This window comes from Corythoichthys intestinalis, chromosome 10 (assembly GCF_030265065.1).
Source record: "Corythoichthys intestinalis isolate RoL2023-P3 chromosome 10, ASM3026506v1, whole genome shotgun sequence".
Taxonomy (NCBI): domain Eukaryota; kingdom Metazoa; phylum Chordata; class Actinopteri; order Syngnathiformes; family Syngnathidae; genus Corythoichthys; species Corythoichthys intestinalis.
Window position 1 is genome coordinate 34,022,407 of NC_080404.1, and position 22,122 is coordinate 34,044,528.

At 39.8% G+C, this 22,122-nt stretch overlaps 1 protein-coding gene across 1 annotated transcript; it reads right to left on the reverse strand.

Annotated features, from left to right (window-relative positions):
• Positions 1 to 1,214: 1,214 nt before the first annotated feature.
• On the reverse strand, positions 1,215 to 17,100 carry LOC130923456 (uncharacterized). Its single transcript, XM_057849189.1, has 9 exons — positions 17,065 to 17,100; positions 16,144 to 16,547; positions 15,656 to 15,703; positions 12,078 to 12,239; positions 11,324 to 11,362; positions 10,967 to 11,240; positions 7,079 to 9,107; positions 6,171 to 6,276; positions 1,215 to 1,910 (listed from the first exon to the last, which is right to left on the reverse strand). The coding sequence occupies exons 2-9, from the start codon at positions 16,516 to 16,518 to the stop codon at positions 1,383 to 1,385; spliced, it is 3,561 nt and encodes a 1,186-aa protein (XP_057705172.1). The 5' UTR covers positions 16,519 to 16,547; positions 17,065 to 17,100; the 3' UTR covers positions 1,215 to 1,382.
• Positions 17,101 to 22,122: the final 5,022 nt, after the last annotated feature.

Genomic DNA, 22,122 nt, shown 5'->3' on the forward strand with positions numbered 1-22,122 from the left:
TCCCTAATCCTGTTAGAGATACTACAGGGACTGCAGTAACAAAAGTTATATTAGAAAGTGTAACTGAACTTTGTTTTGGTGAGGCAGCAACTTGCCTCCACAGGTGAAAAGTGTGACATATTCAGAGCCCCTTCCACTTTACACTTTGGAAATGTTATTCTAATTACCATTAATGAGTCCTTCAGTGAATATAGTTCAAACAGGCTCCATTGCTGCCATGTTGATTATGTCATGACATCACAGGCATCATTTTAATGGGGGAAAAAATGACAACGGCCTAACATTATGGCTCACTAATTAAAAAGACAGTCAAATGAAACAATAGTCTAAAATTAAGTGAACCCAACTAAACCTGTTAAAAAAAAGCATGACCCCAGAGCAGTGGTTCTTAACTTTGCTAAAGATACCGAACCTCACAAGTTTCACATGTGGATTCACAGAATCCTTTTAATACTAATGAAGCATTTTTTTTTTCAAATTCATAAGGAGTATATCTAAGTTAGCAAGCTAACTTTGCAAATTCCCATTCAAATTCAAATTTGAGCCTATGCTACCAATTGGTCTGTTGCAGTCCCTCATTCCAAGTGCGAGTCAACCTTCCACTGAGCAAACCACTTCCTCCTCCCATCACATCGAGGACGGCAGTTAAAGAAATGGATTAAACCTGAAATTTGGAGCAAACCAGTCCAAAACCTGCTCTAAAAAGCCACATTCCCTAGATTTAATCAGCGTACAAAAATAGGGCTCTGCGTTTACCTTCACCAAACCCCTTAGACTTACTCACCGAACCCCTGGGGTTCGATCAAACCCAGGTTAAGAACCACTGTCCTAGAGTATTGGGGTGACTTTTATATCAATACAGTAAAGACACCAAATTATTATGATTTTTTTTTACATCGATTATTTTTAATGAGGATACAAAATATGGCCACATCACTATAACAAAAAAATAAAAATAAAGTCTATTTTTCAAACTTAATGCCAAAATGTCTCTACTGATACGCAACTTTTTTTTGGAAGAATTTTGGATATACAGGATGTTTCTCCTGGTGCATAATATGGTCTTTATAAAAACTATGGAAAACACAACTGCACCTTAGAATCTCATTTGTTCAATAGCAAATAGTCCTTCAATGTCAGTCCACCTGGAGATTTTGTGGTTGCAATACACCAGAGGGATCTCTTAAATTGAAGTGATAAAATGTGCAAGAGCAGAAAGCAAAATAAAGTTTTATTACTGAGGTAAGCATGTCACAAAAACAAGTTTCATTGCTGGTTAGAGTATTTATAATTTACACAATTTTACAATAGCTTTACACAAGATGACCATTTTGTGGTCCTCATGCTATTGATCTGTACACATAAAACAACATTACAGTGTTCTACTTTTTATATGTAAATGTACCCCTTTCAAAATGGGAAGAAAACTTCTCAATGACTCTGTGGTTAAAATCTGGGATGCTTTTGATAAAATTCCTCTCCATAGCGATCACAGCTAACGCATTGAGATGATTGTGCGAAACGGCGTTCTGGAGGAATGTCTTGATTTTCTTCAGCGTGGAGAAGCACCGGTCTGATTCCGTCGTCATCATAGGAATAGTGATGAGGATCTTGAGCAGAGTCACAGTCTCAGAGAAGGTGTCCTGAAGACCGTTCCTCATGAAGAGCTGGTACAGTGCCACGACACTTTTGCAGTTCCTGAACTCATCGTTGCCGTAAATCACACCCAATTCCATTTTCAGCTTGTTCTTGTTGAGCAGTGGGTAAGCCTCCACTGTGGAGTTTAGTGCCATTTCAGGGAAATTGCTGCAGTAGTGCTCGTATCTATCTGCTAGCAACAGCGTAGCACTGATCAGGTGCGTCGTGAAAGCAAATCTCTCTTTTGCAAGGTTCAAGATGGTGTTGCAGACCTGGAAACAAACATTTGATAAAAAGATGGAGATGGTTAGTGTCTATAATGTAATACACAGAAGCCAATACAATTAAGTGTGTGTAGCGGATGATGTTTGTGAGTCTGTGGCGGCGAGTCGAGTCAGTGTGTCGGGCACTCGTGTCTCTAGTCTCATTGACCCGGAAACCGGGCGTCAATTCTCCTCCGGAACACAACATCCCTCACATTAGTTCCGTGGGTGAATTATGTTGAGAGGATGTAGTGGCCACTACACAGACCACCCCAGAATTCACCCAAACACGCCAGGTGGAAGACTAATGAACGAGATGATCAGAAGGACGTCCATGGTGCCAGGCGTTGGACGACCGAAAGGGACGATCGTGAGGACGAATGGGTGGACGGCTAGGCCAAGGAGCGTGCCGTGCAGTGCCACCCAGTCGAGCCCGGAGATGAGGGCGACAGGTGTGGCAGTCAGAGTTGCCAAGCCATACCCGGGGACGATGGCAACTGGTGGAATGGACCCAGTCGACCAGTCGTAGCAGGAGCAAAGGAAGTGCTGAAACCGAAGTCGAAGCAACGTCGTCATTGTCTTGAAGCAGAGAACAGGAGAGACGGCGGTGGCGGCGTTCGCAAGCGCTGGCAGGAGAGCAACACCGGAGACTTCCGTAGGCGCAGGCACAGGAGCGATGGCGGTGCCCAGAGAAGCTGGCACAGAAGCGACGTCAGGGCTGGCCAGAGATGCAGGCAAAGGTTCGGCGTCGTCAGGAAGACCAAGAGCAGACGCGGCTTCGTCAAGCATGCGAGGAAAGGACGCGGCGGCGTCGAGAAGGCCATGAACAGACGCAACATCGGCAAGAAACGCAAGAGCTGAAGCGAGCAGGAGTGGCGCTGGAGGCGAGACGGGAACGTCCGCGTCGGGAAACGCCAGAACGGGAGCGGGCGCAAGGGATGGGACCAAGACTGCGAGGTACCGGGGCGGAAGCGTCGCCATCATCGTTGCGAACCTCGGGCAGTCTTTGAAGTCGTAAATGCGTACGACGGTTCAAGGAGCCTGAGAAGGTGCGCCTAGAGCCCCGTATACCTGTCCTCCCTTGGCGGAAAGACGTTGAAGCGCTGAACTTTGACTTCCGCCGAGTACCCTAGCGAAGACACCACGTTGTAGAAGGGTGTGGTATCGTCAGAAATAACACGAAGGGCGAACTGCGCCTCAAGCGCAAGCGAACTACGCGGCTGCAGCAAACTCATTGAACATCGATAGCTCGAGAAAGCCAGTGTCCGCCATCTCGTTTAATGTTCTTAAAATGCCTTGGAGACTTCAGCGAGGCAGATGTCGGGGTCACCGCTGTAGTGGATGATGGTTGTTAGTCTGTGGCGGCGAGTCAAGTCAGCCGCTCGAGTCTTTAGTCCCTCTGACCCCGACACCGCCCGTCAAGGAGTTCCCCTCCAGAACACAACATCTCCCATATTGGTTCCGTGGGTGAATTAAGTTGATAGGATGAAGTGGTCAGTACAAGTGCACTCAATTGAACAGGGACAGTTTCATACATTTTGGGTGATTGGTGAATATTAAAAATTTCATCGATCTTGTCCGCCGATTGCTTGTAGAGTCAGTTAGCTACATTAGCCTGCTAGCATTTGGTGGCAGACATCAATGGTCATTAATATGAACATATAAGTGTACTTGTTAGGTATTTTCACTTTCGCGACCCCAACATATTGTTTGTAATTGTAAGGTCTGTCGTTTGTTGCAATACTAATGTGGGAAGTAGTGAAATTTATATTTACTGTACGTTCCATATAGTCACTGTATGGTAATTGTTTTGTGGCTGCTAATTTACTTCATGACTGTCTTTCCTTTGTGAGTGAATTCAGTCAGATAATGCCTGTTGTTTAAGGTTTACGGCTTACATTTAGCTCATATTCAGAATGTTTCAGTATCAGGTATTAAAATGCAAAAACATAACTTTGACTTAGAGAACTGATGTAATTTAGTAGTTCTTTTCTCAGAAAAAAATAATTTCCTTAAAACTTTGATTTTCTTTTTCTGAAACAAAATACTTCTGTATTTTAATTTTGAGTGAAGAAAATGACAATTTAGTTGTTTGGAAATAAATGTTTTTAACTTTATCTTTTAGAGAACTACTGCATGTGCAGTTAAAAAAGTTTATTCACAGGTAATGTGCAATGTTTTATAATAAAACATGATTGAATGACAAGAATGAATGAATAAAAATTTAAAAAACACTTCAAGTGCTGAAAAACGCTTGAAAACATCTAAATGCTCTAACTCAGACATGTCCAAAGTCCGGCCCGGAGGCCGAAGGCGACCCGTGGTCAAATTTCATTCAGCCCCCAGCCTCTGTCATAAAATCAATCAAGTCTAGCCCACACACAGACTTAATAAATTGGTCAGCAGTACTGCTACCAGCATATGAAGTATTTTACACACTAAATGCTGCTCCTCATTTACCCACTAAAAGGCAGCGGTACTCTAAGCAACATTACCCGGTGTGACCCGTTACTCCCAATTTTCTAAACTGGCGACAACAACAAAAAAAGTTGACTGCGACGGCCGACGCTTCAAGGATAGGTGGAAATTGGACTATTTCTTCACTAAAATGCACAACAACTGTCTGCCTCATTTGCAAAGAGACAGTCATTGTTTTTAAAGAGTTCAATGTGAGGCGATATTACCAAATAAGACACACTGACATGTACGACAAGATTACAGGGAAGATACATAGCGAGAAATTGAAGCCACTTGAAGCTAGTTTAATTTCACAGCAGCGGTATTTCGCTAGAGCCCGAGAGTCGAAAGAGAACGCCACAAAGGCTAGTTGTGAGATTGTTGAAATTATTAAAAGAAATAATAAAGCAAATCTTACACACAGAATGGCTTGCTAAAATTTGCTTAAATATATTGTTCTACGTAAAGGACGTCAGCCAAGGTCGGCCCCCCACATTTTTACCACACCAAATCTGGCCCCCTTTGCAAAAAGTTTGGACACCCCTGCTCTAACTCATTGGCTTCCCTTAACAGCTATAGATGTCCAATCCATTTGGAATTTCTTATCCTTACTTACCACAAAATGAAATAACAATGTTTCACAAGCAGTAAACAATTAACCAGCTTAATACAACAAGTTTTCATCAATTTTAGGAAGAGACCTAATTTTTGAATGGGGTGGCATGGCACTCTCTGCAGCTGAGCAAAGGCAGTACGGTACAAGGTATCATAGTATATTTTCTCCGTATTATGAAGTTTTAAATAAATGACAATAATAATGAATAGTGTGATTGAGGACTTGTTCTTCAATCTGGTCTTTTACAAATAATGGGTCCAATCGGTACAGTAAATTCACTTTATTTCTTCAGCTGAATCTAAAAAAGTAAACATGCATGACGTCATGCCTGAGTACCACATTTCCCTCTAGAGTCCCCATCCAGCTTATTTTCCATGTATCCCTTCTCCAACCCACCTGACTGAAATAATCAAGCTCGTTATCAGGCTCCTGCAGAGTTTGCCGATGAGCTGATCCTTCAGGTGTGTTAAAGGAGGGAGATATGGAAAACAAGCTGGATCGAAGGTCTCGAGGACTGGAGTTGGATAGCCCTACTGTAGTGTAAAATGTGACCGAGCCGGTAAAGTACCGGTACATTTCCCTATAAGTCTTGATTTGGGTAAATTCTGAATCATGCTACTCGGTAATGTTACGTAAGATATACTGTATTGCGTCTGAAAGCAGCTAATGAATAAAACTTTTTTTTTTTTTTAAATAAAGGACCCAATTCCTAAAGTGTGGTGCGCAGCACCCTCTAGTGGTATACAAAATATTGGATTGACCCGTTTGTTGCAGTTATGTAAAAAATTTTTTAAAAACATCTAATTTAAGAGTACGTTTCAGTAGTATTTACCTTGGGAATACGTCAATTCCATTTAAACATTTGTGCATGTCCTAGTGTGGTCAGTTTCAGATTTTTCCTTTTACTAAACAATACAATTGGTCTTCCCTGTGGTTGATGCTATTTTCACACAAATATTGAAAATAAGTTTGACAGCATCTATCGCTTTCTCTCAAAAACGTGACCGAAAATTTGTCATTTCCAACACAAATATGTGAGGAAAAAATGGGTTTCTTAATATATATATATATATATATATATTTTTTTTTTAAACTCAATTTTGAATGAGTTATTTGCTGTAAAAAGCTTTTCTAAAGGTGTGTTTCTTATTTCAACACAATATATCCCTATTCTGATTAGCATCTGATTACCTCACCTTTGTAGCTACCATCTGATGATCACCTTGGCCCAGTGTTTGGTGTCTTTTGGCCAGTGAAGGTAAACTGCAACGGTGTTCTTCACCTAGGGAAGGAAGGGAATCCCTGAACAGAACCAGATGAGTTCAGGTATCATATCTCAGTGAAGTGGCTTAGACTTTGGTTGTCAGGTGTTAAAATAACAAGAAACTGTAACAATCAAGCAACAAAGAGAGCAAAACTACAGTGACCCTTCGTTTTTCGCGGTTAATGGGGACCAGAACCCGCTGCGATAAGTGGAAAAACCGCGAAGCAACCCCTCCCCCCAATTTTTTTTTTTGGGCTGTTTAATGTTTTTATTAAGATTTAGCATCGGAAAGAGATACATATGAGACATGTTTTTTCACTTTTTTCCCCAAAATATAATTTAAAAAATATATATGTATACAGTATTTTAATTAAAAAAAAAAAAAAATCACTTCAAATGTAATAATTATGATAGGTTTTAGACATGTTACTGTCCCACCGAATTATTTTTAAACATAAAGTAGTAGAAAAATGCATGGCTTTAATAAATGTTTCATAGAGTGAGTCCACTCAAATCTGCTCAAGCTGCTCACTTACACACAATGATTTGTCACAGCGACTGTTTAACAAGTTAAACGATGATTGACGCATTCAGCGCTTTTGAAGTTCGTGTCTCTGGGAAGCTCAAACACGAACATCTGTCAATCATCGTTAACTTTAATAAGCAACTCCAGTGCCTGTGCACTGCCAGCTGAACAAAGAGCAGAGAGTGGGGCTCAGGACACTTTATCTGTATTTATTTTTTTAATGAAAAAAAATCCGCGACGGACTGAAGGTGCGAAGTTTGAAGCGCGACGTAGCGAAGGATCACTGTATATCACTCTTCAAAACCTTAATGAACCTGGCTGCGTGTATGCTGTCAGTGAAGTTCTGCATTATTTCTTTAATGAAGATCGAGTTGATGGGCTGCTCCTGGAGTAGATTGTCAAGAATGCTGATGTGAAGCATGATGAGGTGGAACAGTCTCAGGAAGAAGCTGAAAGTGTCATCCTCCAGTATTCTCACCAACCCCCTGGCATCTCTCACAGTGTTGGAATCAAACTCTCCTGATTCAATGATTGTTTCAAAACACTGGAGCAGGTGCTCTTTGTGCCGGAAAACAGTTAGGACAGCCTGACTTTGGAAGTTCCACTCGATTTTGCCCACCCTTGGAAGTCTTTGGGCCACTGCATTATCAAGCTTAGCGATTCTCTTGGGAGATTTTGAAAAAAAGGTTGAGAAATGTGCCAGATCTGAAAAGAAATTAGTCACTTGCGGGTCAGAGGAAGTCACTTGTTGCATGATGTCGTTAAGTTGGTGAGCGTAGCTGTGGATATAGTGCGCATTTTCATAGAGGTGCTCTATCTTCTTCGGCACACTACTCACAGTGTCGTTAATGACACTCGAGCCGTCATACGCTTGGCAAATTAGCTTTTTCTTCTGGTGATCCGGAATGACGACACTCAACTGATCCAGCAGCATTGTGGCGATGGAATCGGTTGTGGCGTGTCGGAGAGGCATCAACTCAAAAAGCCTTTCGTGAACATCGTGGGATTTGTCAATGTAGCGGAAAACGAGCGCCAGATGACACTGAGCAGAAATGTCCATTATCTGGTCGGCCTGGATCGAGACATAATCGGCGCTCTGGATTTCTTCCACGATGCCCTCTCTTAAAACTAACGACATGCAGTCGAGGAGTTCATTCTGTAGGGTCTTGGAAATTCCCTCGAACACTATGTTCTGTAGGTGCTCATGAAGATCCGTTTCCAGTGCCGCAGCAAAATCTACCAACACTCGAAAAACAGCAGGATTCTCAAAGCCTTTGCTTTCGTTCTGGTTGTGCAGGGAAAATTCAAAGGCATCGCAGAACTTGATGCGGTCAATTATTTCTGACAGCATCTGCCTGTTTTTGTCCACCACCTCATTGTTTTTGCGAATCCCTAACCGGTAGCTTTCGTCCAGCTGACATGCTATGCTTGCTTTTCCGAACATGGCTAGTCGCAATGCGTTTTCCACGTGGATGGTAGTTAGTTCGTGATTCTTTGCTTCCTCGTCAAAGTGTTTTAAATCAGTCAATCCTGTCTTAATCCACAACGGGTCGGATTGCGGCATTTGAAAAAGGAGACACGGAAAGCAAAATAAAGCATTGGTCTCACTGCATCCGGTTAGCCAAGCCTTGTTGGCGAACCAGGTCTTGGAAAAAGTGTGTGTGCAATTCGCCCCCTTGTCTTTAAAGTGCTGATTCATCTGGATGTCCGGCTGATGAGGTCCACGTTCTTTCACTTGGAGTTTCTCTGTAAGGGTTCTTTTTTTAAAAGGTGTCATCAACAGTGACTTGACTGAATTATCCAATTTTGGTGAAAGTCTTTTTTTCACTGCGTGAACCTTGAAAACCTCATTTACTCTGGACGGTTGCGCTACATTTATTGAAGTTTCCACACTATTTGTGGCGACTCTTGTTTCCATATTTGGCTGTCGGGTTGTGGCGCCATCAGCACTTGCTGTACAATTTGCCGGGAAAGTGCCTGCTCCTAGTTCGTCACTTTGATTTTCAGCACTTTCATCCTCATCATATTCAGTCTTCAGAATGACAGTTAATGGAAAATTAGTTGACTCAGCCTCATGGCCTTCCACTTTAATGTGTGAGGCTCCAGTTCGAGGAGGTTCTGGCACTGCTTCGTCTTCTTTGTGGGGTGGTTGTGGCTCCTCTTCTAGATTAAAATGATGGAGTTCTGGTTCCTCTTCTTTTTGAATGTGTTGGGCTACCTGTACTACTTCCAACCTACTGTAAGGCTCCTCTTCCTGTTTAATGTGGTGGGGCGCTGGCTCGTCATTCTCTTCAAGGTCATGTGGCTCTGGCTCCTCACTATCAGGATCATTTTTACTGGTGTCTGCAGGGCACAAAAAGACAAACACACATGTTTGGTGCATGTGCATAATTGTTTAACCTCATTATAAAGTACACTTTTTTTCGGCTAACTTGGAAATGCGTCTCTGGCCTTTTGTGCTAAAGGATGAGAAAGCACCTAGTTTAAGTGACCTTCACGTGAAAGATGGTTGCTCAAAGTATACCATATTTCTTAGACCTCTGAAAATTGAGAAAACAATAGTTTAATGTGGTGGAACGTCAGAGCGGGCGGCAGGATTATCAGTTTGAGAAAGACAGTGGAAAAGGATTTAGCGTATTCTTTGGGAGAAGAATCAACGTCGGCAAAAGTTGAGTAACTAAATATTGTGAGCAGATCAAAGAATACTGTATGAACATAGATCTTTAAGTTGCTGTCTATCTCGTATTGTAAGTGTGACTACCAAACATACAAATTCCCACCATGGCAAGTTATAACAAAACTGACTGGTGAATTTTTTGGGACTAAACAACTGGACTTCCAGACTACTTACCAAGCGCGTAGGTTTGGTCTCAACATTGGTTGGAACAATATAACAGCATACACTTTTTGCTGGAGACGGGACATTAATAAGGTCAAACAGATTGGATGAACGGGATCAGGGCTACATTTCTACAGTGGCCGAGAGGTGTCAGGCGAAATGCAAAGTCCAAACACTTTGCAAATAGAAAAAAAGCACGAACCCCAATTGCAAACGCTTTGCAAAAGAAAAAAAGCACTGATGCAAACTGCCACAATATGATCCCCAATTCCTAAAGCACGATTACAAATTGGCAAGAGCACGAACCCCAATTGCCACAACACGACGGCAAATGGCTCGCAGCTTGAATGCAAAAGGCTCGCAAGACCATGATCCAGAAGTAAAAAAGAAAATTAAAAAAAAAGGACGACACTTTTTGCTTTGTGACCATCTCTATGGACCTCCGTAAAGTTGCCCCCCCCATCAGACGCAAATTTTATATATATATATGTAAATAAATAAATAAATAAATAAAATAATAAATTAATTCTTTAAAAATCAAACAATGTGATTTTCTGTTTTTTTTCCCACATTCTGTCTCTCATTGTTGAGGTTTACCAATGTTGACAATTACAGGCCTCTCTAATATTTTCAAGAAGGAGAACTTGCACAGTTGGTGGTTGACTAAATAATTATTTGCCCCACTGTAAATGAGGGACGGCTAGCTTGACTTGTTTGTACCTTGTGGAGGCTGGCCTGGCCGCAGTAGTTTTGCAGGCCAGTAAGTTTAATGCTATGCTAAATATGATGCAGGTCGAACTCTTAGCAGCAACATTAGTGGCGTTTCCCCGACCCCCACAACATTGAAGTCTTTTTACATTACTTAAAGTGGCTGCTGTTGCTTGGAAAAAAATGCTAATATCCCTCCTCTTTGAAGGGGGCGGAGGAGGCGGCGGCATGTTGTATTCCTGTCGGGCTGTCAGTGGGGCAGTGTGGGTAAGAGTGTGCGTCTGTGTGGCGGTTGCGGGGGTGGGGGGTCAAGTCATCAGGCAATCACAAACATGTGTTTGAGGGGGAAAAATGGACCAGCGCATTCAGCAAGTGAAATACAATAAATGTATGTCTGAACATAACGAAAATAATTTACTTAATAATTATAGGGTCTATTCTATCCTTACAACATATGGGAAGACAATCTAAATTACTTATATAACTGAACTCATTATATGATGCAAATAAGGTTGCTTAAAAGTTGGTGGGGACAATTGGAACATCCTGAAAAGTTGGTTATGTCCCTACCATCCCTATGCAAACCTCCTTACAAAACTGGACTAGCTCAGTTAGGTTATATTCAAAGTTCAAACAATAGATTTGAGCATCTTACATGGGTCTGCACCGTGCAGATGACGTTCACGGTCACCGGACGTACAGGTGTCTGATGATGAAGGTAGATATTCTGCTCTGTGCTCTTTTGCTTCTAAGTCATCCTCAAAGTGAATAGTAGAAGAATTAAATGGCTCTGTTTCCAGCCCCGGCGCTTTTTTCATTTTTTTGAACATGCCACTTAGCGTGCCAGAAGATCTGATCAACTTGGAAGTAGCATAGGCATGATCCTTTTTTACTCGCTGTGGAGACCCCCCATGATGCTCTGGAACACTCTGCAATGGTATCGGGGGTAGGGGGGCAATAATTTATTAGTTTGCGTTGTATTTTATGGTTCACTTTAAAATATTTCACATACTTGATTATAGTCGTTCTCTTCCGGTACTCCGGTTTCCTCCTACACCCCGAAAACATCCATATTAGACTGACGGAACACTCCAAATTGTCCTTAGGTATGAATATGAAAGTGACCACTTCCAGAGTTGGCGGAATTATTCAGATGTGATACTGAAGATCAAGAGTAATGAATTTGGTAGTGATTTGAAGTGAGATTGAGTGTTTTTGTATACATGTTATTTTGTGCTGTCAACAGACACCTGCCTATTTAAGCTTGTTCTCCATTTAATTGATGTTACAATAATGTTTGCTCTTGGTCTCTGATAAAGTAAAAATTCCCCCCAAAATGTGACTTATGCACCAAATGTGACTTACAGTTTTTCCCTCGTCGTTGTGCCCGTTTTGGCTAGTTCGACTTATATGGAGGTACATCTTATAGTTCGAAAATACTATGTATGATGGCAGTCCTCAGATTTAAGGAATGGCAAACTGGCCAGAGCCAAGAGAAAATCCTCCTGGCTTTGCCCAGCAAATAAAGGCTAGAGACGAATTCAGACCAAAACATGAAGTATTGAACTCATGGCCTCAGAGTTGGCCTTCTTTGAGATGTCTTTGGCCCCAGAAGTCCCAGTTCTGACTATAGAGGACAGCATATCCAATGATAAAGATTTATGAAATACACAATAATTTTATGCAGACTTGTGGTTCCGTGCTACTGTCAGTATAAAGGACAATAAGGTGTTAGTCTACATTAGAAAAACACAATGAGCTCTTACCTCCAATTTGGATGTCTGTCGTGCACATTGGATTTCTACGAAACCTATTGGTTGAACAAACAAATATTTCGGTTGCTCAGCCATTTCTTCATTGTGCAATTCTGCCACTTCCCCAGTCAAGGTTTCCACTTTTATCTTTTTGGGGCTTTCAGGCGGACATACCTGTAAATCAATGTGAATATCAAGACTGAGACACGAGTACGTTCATCATAGTAATCAACCCAAGTTTATCCAGTTCGATATTTGATTGGCAACTGACCACTCACCTTTTCAGTAACCTGCTAACCAGGCAGAATAAAACATACTTGCAGAGAGTAATACTCAGCAAAAGCAAATATGTACAGGACAGACGAACTGATCCGATCAAATAATCTGAAATCGGGCTGATCGCGCCATCTTTCAGAGGATCGTGAATCGGATTTTGAATAACCCATGTCTTATGTTAGAAATCAGCCCATATTTTTACTAGTGGATTAAATTTGATCTGTAAATTAGATTGGCCTGAAAATACTAAACCTTTGCAGTACCGTATTTTTCGGACTATAAGTCGCAGTTTTTTTTAATAGTTTGGTTGGGGGTGCGACTTATACTCTGGAGTGACTTATGTGTGAACTTATTAACACATTATTATTTCATTTCACATGTTATTTTGGTGTTTTGGAGTGACACTGATGGGTTGGTAAACTCGTTAGCATGGTCTTTATGCTATAGTTATCTGAATAACTCTTAATAGCTATGTTACGTTAGCATACCGGCCACGTTCGCATTTGTTGTTCATGCATCATGTAACATTATCATACTGTACACTTATTCGGCATGTTGTTCTCTATTGCATTTTTGTTTTAAATTGCCTTTCAAGATGACATATCTGTTCTATGTGTTGGATTTTACCATGTAAATTTCCCCCCAAAATGCGATTTATACTCTGGTGCGCCTTTATATGTTTTTTTCCCTCTTCGTTGGGCATGTTATGGCTGGTGCGACTTATACTCAGGTGCGACTTATAGACGAAAAATACGGTATATTGTTTTCGGGTCAAGATTGACCTGTTTTCAAGTTTGGGTATGTCAAAAGTACCATTGATTTTTGCATACGAAAATTTCTGACCCCACCACAATACGAGAATTTAAAAAATATATATATATTATGCCTGAACATTGTCATCGCGATGTGCGGGAGCATAATATTGGCATCGCAAGGACTGACGACAATATACAGAATATACTTTTTTTTTTTTTGAACACGCAAACTAGTTTTTCTGCTTCATGCTTGTACTTCCTCTCACTCTCACTCCAGCTAAGCATTGCAACCATACTATTTTTCTTGTTTACCAGTGCAGGTGGAGTTTGGTACTTAAAGTTGATCATGATTGACAGATTTGTCGCTATGATCTGGCCAGAGAAGATTCGGGAGCTATACGATCAAAGGCACAAATGTGTTAATCATCATTAAACTTGCTGCCCAGTCTGAAGTGTGCTGCGCCAACTCATTCATGCAGAAAAGAAATGAAAACCGGACATCTTCATTTATAAAATTTTACAATTTACAATTTATAAAACCCCACCTGGTGCCCCGGAAAGGATTTAAAAAGTGGACTTATCCGGGCAAAAGTGGACGTTTGGTCACCCCCAATCTTCATACCATATGTTTCCTAACTTTTCTCTAACTTATTTGTCTGCATATGTAGGCATTGATCTACACACCTCACAGTAAACCTCAATTTTTTTGTCTCATCGTAGCCGGGCCAATTCCTGCGGTTACGCCACTGGGGCCGAAACTTTCTCTCCCTTTTCTTTTCAAAGTGGATTTCACTTTTCTTTAACTCTTCCGGTGACTTTCTGTTTCCTGAGTGGTCTTTTTTCCTCAAGCGCTTGGTCGGGTGCTGGGGGTTTCAGAAACATGTCGTCTTGTAGTATAACATTAGGTGGGTACTGAGATACTAAAAATCAATCAGCAGCAGTAATCAGGTTGCGCTCGTTCACGCGAGAGCGAACGAGGTATGTTTACGCCCCACGGAGAGCAATAGCTGCAGCATAGACTGTAAAGTTGTATTTGATCGGGATAGCGTAACATAATAAAAACACAGAACCACTGGGAATTAAAGTGAAATTTTTTTTTTTGTGTCCAAATCGATGCATTATTCTTACTGGCCCCAGTGGTTGGAGCATCCTGGTGGCCCTGACGGTTTTCAAAGTACGTCCGTGCCATTTATATTATCGACCCCTGATATGTATTTCTAAAAATACATTTTAGCACAAGAGATCAATTGTGGCTTATTAGAGCCTCTCTTGGTTCTCTTTAAGGATTTTTTTAAATTTTTTTAAATCGCCGCATTAGTTTTACTGATCCCATAGGTTGAACCACTCTGGTGGCCCTGACAGTTTTCAAAGTACGTCCGGGCCATTTATATTATCGACTCCTGATATGTGTTTCTAACAATATATTTTAGTACAAGAGAACAATTGTGGCTTACTAGAGCCTCAGATCTCTTTAAGAGAAAGGAAAGAGTCGAAGAGGCTTTATTTATTTTACTATTACTTTTATTTCTACTTTTTGTTGTTGTTGTTTTTTTCGTGCCGATGTGGTGGTTCAGAACATCTTCCATGGTAATATGCACTTGGGAATTATTTTTGTTCATATATGCTAGGTGTGATCTTCAAAAGATATTCCATTTTACTGTGCATAATGCAAGTACAGTAATTTGAACTTAATTTTAAAAAAAAAATAAAAAATTACTTAATTTTGTTAATTAAAGATACGGGGTTAAGAATGTGAATGAATGAATGTTTCTTATTTCTTTGTTATTTAAAAAAAAAGTCAATGCTTACATGATCTTCCATTTTAATGTACATCCTAAGTTATGAAGTACGGTACTTAAAATTGATGTTTTTGCATTTAGATGCGAAATGCGAGAAAGTAAAAATTAGGAGATGGAGGTTGGTTTTACTGGTTTTTTTGTTAACTTATTTTGCAAATCAGTGAAAAAATACAATTTTGAATAAAAATCAGTTTCTCATATATGCCTTGTTATAATAAGTTGAATGCAGTAGCCCCATACATGTGTAAAACCTGTCGTTTTATATGTAGAACTGTGCCAAAAGCAGTTTTCTTAGCATTTTGATGGTTTTATGAAGTTTGACAATTCCCCCGCTCTCCTCAAAAAATTCTGGTTCGTGTCAGGGAGTTCCGGCAAGAAATTCTAGCCACTTTCACCCATCGATAATATCCAAACTGAAAATATTTTGCAGTTTAAAATAATATAACAAACTCAATTTTGACGTAAGTCACTATTGTTGTTTGCATCCCAAAATGTTCTGAGTAGTGACGTAAAATGGTGACTGTCAGCATTACCTTTTTCAACGTAGCAAAACCACATTTTATTGCCTTTAAAAAGAGATGGGACTACATCCATCCATACATCCTTCTTCTCCTGCTTTTATACATATATATCCTCGTCAGGAAATTAACAAGAAGCAATTAGGAAATAGCCAAAAATGACAATTAGGTTCCCCGTTTTTAGATTCTGATGAATTGTTTGGTCCGTGGGTATTCACCAATAGTTCTAATAAAGTACTCACCAATTCAGTCATTATTGTTGTAGATTCATGACACATATCTCTCAATCGCTGCAAAATAAAGAGAAATTTGGCACACACATTACTAATGGACAGATTCATTGTTATGCGTTTCCAAATTCTAATAAGCATTTGCTGCGTTATACCCCATTTACATTTTACACTACCCTAACCAAATTTGCAAAGCACTTGAACAGCTGAATATAGAGAATGAACATCTGCACTTGCTTATGTGTTCATACTTATAGTTCATCTTGAAAATATTAAAATTTTTAACAGTAAGTATTTAATTTTCCTTCAAATAATTTCAGACAATATAGGTCACTCAAGCAGAAGAAATGCAAAATGAAGAGGAAAAAAACAAATTCACATGTTTTACTAAAACAGCATGCACTGTAGGTGGCCACGGACAGCAGATAAACACAGATAGACTGGAGCACATAGGTTCAGATTATAGCGAAAAAATAGACACACTCTAGAGTTGCTGGTACCTGATTAATCTGTCGCTTTCTTTCTTTTTTCTCCATCTGAGACAAAGGCGAAGCCAGTGTCACCTGTTGTGTTGAGCGATGGACAAATTCTGTTGGCACGGCATCATCCTCCAACAAGCGTCTTTTTCTGCGCTGTCTTTCTTTGCTTTCCAAGCCATATTTTTCATACACATCCACCTTGAAACAGTCAGGCAGAAAATGTGCCGAACAGAGTTTCGAGGCTTTTGTAGGCGTGAACATCTCTCTTCCAACATTGTGTAGCCATTTCTTCAATAAGCCCCTGTCCCTTGTCGGGAAAGAGTGAAAGGAAAGGTCTGGTGGATTGTGTTTGCCATCTGTCCTGTTTGTACAGCCGATTGCTGAACAATGTGGCATCCTGGAACTGCCTTTACCTCTTCTTTCTGCTTTTTTCCCCCGGGCAAAATATGTGACTATTAAAGTGATGACTCACGTGTAAACACTGTTAATTCTTTATATACGCGTGAAATAATGGGTACTACTGACGTCACTGTGAAAATTTGCATTTGAACAAAAAATTTACTTGCGTTGATAAAACATTTGCACCTATTTTGGGCTGTGTTGACTGGTTTTCATTGACGTCTTTCTCTAAGAGTAACATCTTTGAAAGATCTGTCTTATAATAATGGTCTTTTGAGAATCAAAATCGACAATTAAGACGTGACCAAACCTAATCGATGCTTAAAAGTGATGCACTTACTCAGGGAAAAACAAAACGTAAACAATAAGAGCTGAAGCGAAAATAGCTCCCGGACAAACTACGGATTTCTCCGAGAAGTAGCTCAACCTTCGTTCCACATTTAGTTAACCCATTTGGGAATTAAATTACCTAAATGAATGGCAATATTCACTCACGCTTCTTTAAAACAAGAAAGGTCGGTCGTCTCAGTTCTGTTTGCTTACCAACGTCATCGTGCGACGGCGAGCATTGATGACGTAGGTCACTAAGTGCTCTTTATTTTTGGTCCTTGCTCGCAGTCACTCTTTTGTTCCGTCCTCAATTACATTTTTCTGTATTTTATTATATTTGCTGTCTATAGCTGTTATTTCCTGCATTCAAAATAATGTTTGGCTTATCGTTTTTTTAAAAGGCTTTTTAAGGTTCACTTCGCTACTCTAAAACTGTAATCTTGACGTTCTGATCATTACTGTTCTGTACTTTTGATCCAACATTTGTCTGTTTGACATTGATTTGCATTTTGTAATGAAAAACTGGATTCCAAAAAAGGACGCAACACAAATTGTGAATGAAAACTGAATGCAATTATGTGGAAAAGCCACATTTCACTATAGTATTTTATTCAAAATCACAATTTCAAGGGGAAGATATGTTCATTTTATATATTTGTAGGTGTGACCATTAAAAAAAAAGGAAAAATCTGGAACAGGTAGCAATAAGAGGCTGGTGCCCTTCAGGTACTCAAAGCAATTTGACATAATAATTCACCCACTGTTGACACGGCATCGGGGGCAACATGGGGCTCAGTATCTTGCTCAAGGATACTTGGACGACATCACCAGGGCAGGTAATTGAACCCCCAACCTCTGAGTTGGAGAAACGACTATCCTACTCTAATCCAAACTGTCACAAGGCATAGATGGGTAGATGAACACCAATTCCCCTACTGTTTCGCAGAAAGATGGTGGTGCAATTTCAAAGAGGGTTTCAAAATGAGAAACGGGGTGATCAGGCTCAAAAGCCACACTTGATTCTCATCATGAGGCTCTGCACCACAAACAGTAATGCTACTGTAAAATAAATCACAGAATGGGATTAGCAAAAGTGTTGGTAAAGAGTTTCATGAGCATGTTGCATGGGCAGCTTGTACATCTGAAAAGACACCGTCAATGCAAAAAGGTGTATTATGGTTCTAAAATAACATGCAGAAATGTTATACTAGCTTACCTGACCCTCACTGGACACTTCGGTGCAATATTCGGTGCAAAATACAGTGTCTGCTTGAACTAAAACCACCCAAACATTTATAGATTTTCATATCTTAATGTAGGTTTTCATATTTTAATGAGGGTAGCATGCAAACAATGACAGAAGGGGGGAAATAATTGAGTGAACCCTCTGCCTAAGGAGACTTAAAGAGTAATTGAAACCAATTTTGACCAAACATTTTAAGTTAGGTGTGTACCCAATCACTGATGAGTGGTTTAAAGCTGCCCTGCCTGCTATAAAACACCCACCAGGTAAGAAATGTCTTGATGAGAAGCATTGTCTGATGTGCATCATGGCTCGGTCAAAAGAGCTGTCTGAAGACCTGCGATCAAGGATTGTTGATTTTTATAAAGCTGGGAAATGATACAAAACCATCTTTAGAAGTCTGGATGTTCCTCAACCTACAGTCAGAGAAGTTGTCTTCAAGTGGAGAGAGTTTGGCGGAGTGGCCGTCCACCAAAGATGATACCAAGAGTTCAGCGCAAAATACTCAGAGAGGTTAAAAACAACCCTAGAGTGTCTGCTAAAGACTTACAGAAATCACCGGCACAGTCCAATTCCTCTGTGCACACATCAACTAAATGTAAAACTATGGCCAAGAATGGTGTTCAAGGGAGGACTCTGTGGAGAAAGCCACTGCTGTCTAAAAAAATATTGTTGCTCATTTAATGTTCCCAAAATGGCACTTGGACTCGCCACAGACGTTTTGGCAAAATATTTTGTGGACTGATGCAACCAAAGTTGAATTGTTTGGGAGTAACACACAATGTCATGTGTGGAGGAAAAATGGAACAGCTCACCAACATCAACACCTCATACCCACCATGAAGCATGATGGAGGGAACATCATGATTTGGGGCTGTTTTGCTACCCCAGGGCCTGGACAACTTGCAATCATTAATGAAATAATGAATTCAAAAGTTTATCAGGATGTTTTGCAGCAAAACCTGAGGCCGTCTGTTAGACAGTTGAACCTAAAAAGAGAATGGATGCTGCAACAAGACAATGATCCAAAACACAAAAGTAAATCAGTTTCAGAATGGTTTCAGAAGAACAAAATACACGTTCTGGAGTGGCCAGGTCAAAGTCCAGACTTGAACCCCATTGAGATGCTGTTGCATGACATAAAGACAGCGATTCATGCCTGCCATCCCAGGAATCTGACTGAACTACAGCAGTTTTGTAAAGAATGGGCTAAGATTAGTCCTGATTGATGTGCTAGACTGATTTGCAGCTACAGCAAGCGTCTGGTTGAAGTTATTGCTGCCAAAGGGAGGGAGGCTAAAAATATTAAAAGTGATGGTTCACATATTTGACCCCTTCTGTCATTGTTTGCATGCTATCCTCATTTAAATATATAAATCTATAAATGTTTGGGTGGTTTAGTTAAAGCACACGGATCACATTTGATGATTTTATGCGGAAATGTGAGAAATTCCAAAAGGTTCAGATAATTTTTCATACCATTGTACTTTGTGCAGCTGCTGTTGCTCTTGTATAGTGCTATATAGATAAACTCAAGAGTTGAACACACACACACAAACATAAAATTTACTGCTGTGAGGCTGACATTTGGGGGATTTTGAGAATTTTAAGTTTAAAAAAGCCTTAAACCAAGGGCGTAGGTTTGGTCTTAATATTGGTAGGGACGAAATAACAGCATAACCTGCATGTACACTTTTTTCTGGGGACGGAACATTAATAAGTCCAAATATATTTGGTGAATGGGGGTCAGGGCTAAATTTCTCACGAATATGAACCAAATTAATTGATAAGCTAAATGATCAATGCAAAATAAATCTGTATTGACCTATACTAATTGCACACTGCAAATTTATAACGTCTTAATCTGATAATTTTTGTTAAATCTAGTCAAATAATTTTCGTCATCTTTTTTTGGGTGATAAAGTCTAGCTAACAGATTAATGCGCCAAATTCTTCCACTTACTTTAAGTAAATATTACTATTTGTTCATATTGAGCCTATACATCTAAAAGTTGGTCATTTTTCACCAAAATCAAGAAAAAATTCTTTCAAATGTTTTGAACAATATTCTTGAATTTAGAACATTTCTGACGAACAAGTTTTTCTTTTAAGATTAAATATACATACCGTACTTTTTGCTTAAAATAATTCTGTTAAGCTTATTTTCAGCTAGCTGTTTTTATTTCAAGAAATCTCAGTGAGTAAAATTGACTTGAAGCACTGTAGCAGTAGCAAAATTGGTGGCGTGTTTCCCACCTCCACAACATTGACGTCTGTTTACATTATTTACGGTGGCTGCTGCTGGCAGAAAAAAACTGATATCCCTTGTCTTTGAAGGGGAGGGGGCGAACGGCATGTTGTATTTCTGTTGGGCTGTGAATGCATGTGTGTGTGTGTGGGGGGGGGGGGGGGGTTCCAAGTCATCAGCCAATCTAACGTGCGTTTGTGGGGAAAAAATGGACTGGCATATTCAGCGAGTGAAAAGTGGTCAGTGTAAGTCTGAACATAATGAAAGTACTGTTCACTTAATAATGGTAGGATCAATTCTATCCTTACCACATATAGGAAGACAATCTAAGTAACCTATATATAACTGAAGTCATTATGTAATGCAAATAAGGTTGCTTAAAAGTTGGTGGGGATAATTTGAGCATCCTGAAAAGTTGCTAGTGTTATGTCCCTACCGTCCCTATGCAAACCTATGCCCTTGCCTTAAACATTTTAGCGATTTTTAAGAAGTAGTTGTTGATTAATTTGATATTCAATTAGTTGTTACTTGATTGACTGTTGTACACCCACGATAAATTAATAATTGTAACTCCATTTACCAATTAATTACCTTTTTATCATCATCATTAGCCGCAGGTCAGAGAATTATTTAGATAAATCACATATATACTCAAGAAAATCAGTTGAGAAATGAGAACGTTACCATTTAAATTCAATGTCCATCCAATCCCACTGATGGGAACGTTGACGCCACCAGGAGGACTATGATGTCGGTTAGGCTAAATGTCCTATACTTCAGCTCTGTGTTTTACATTTAGGAGTGTATTGTACCTACTAGGGCTGAACGATATTGGAAAAACTTAAATTGGGACTTTTATGTGGTTTGCGATAAATTGCGACATACATTGCAATATTAAAACTAGAAGAATTTTCACCCGATGTCTTGAATAGCTTTGTTTGGCAAAACTTAAGTGTGTTAGTGTTTTGCATTCAGTATTTTATCAGATTGTTTTTCTTGAGTTTCCCCCTCGTTTCTCTAATTTATCCTTGTATTCTTAATTCTTTATTTTGTATTCTTTAAACAATTTATCATAGTCTTCATTATAACAATGTTATCTTAGTTTCTGTAATTTTATTGTTGCATTATAGATTTAAGATGCTTCACTTTAATTGTATTTTTCATTTATTCAAGAACTGAAAGGGAAAAAAATTGCAAAACAGCGACATTACATACATACATACATACATACATACATACATACATACATACATACATACTAGGGGTGTAACGGTACACAAAAATCTCGGTTTGGTACGTACCTCGGTTTTGAGGTCACGGTTCAGTTCATTTTCGGTACAGTAAGAAAACAAAATGCAAAATATAAATGTGCTAGTTGTTTATTACACACTTTTGTGCTTTCAACAATAGGAACATTAGTCTACAGAAAGCTAGAATTCTGCTCAAAAATAGAAAATACAATATTCTGAAATGTAGATATTTTGAAAAACAAAATAAAAATAACTTTGGCTAAGACTTGTTCTTTAAAATATCTGATGTGCAAAATTGAACAGTTGCAACACTGAAGTGAAGAGTTGTTCCATCTATATTCTTTTTTAAATTGAATTCCCCACCCAGAGGACCAACCATCTTCCATGTTAACATTTAACTGTGACCCACGCTGCTCGCTGCACTTCTGAGTGGTGCGATGGCCCTGGCCGTTTAATTGTTATCTTTTTTGAGACTGTCAGTCATCTGATCGCCGCTTCCGCCAGCTGGCTGCTTCCCCTCCCAACGTGGC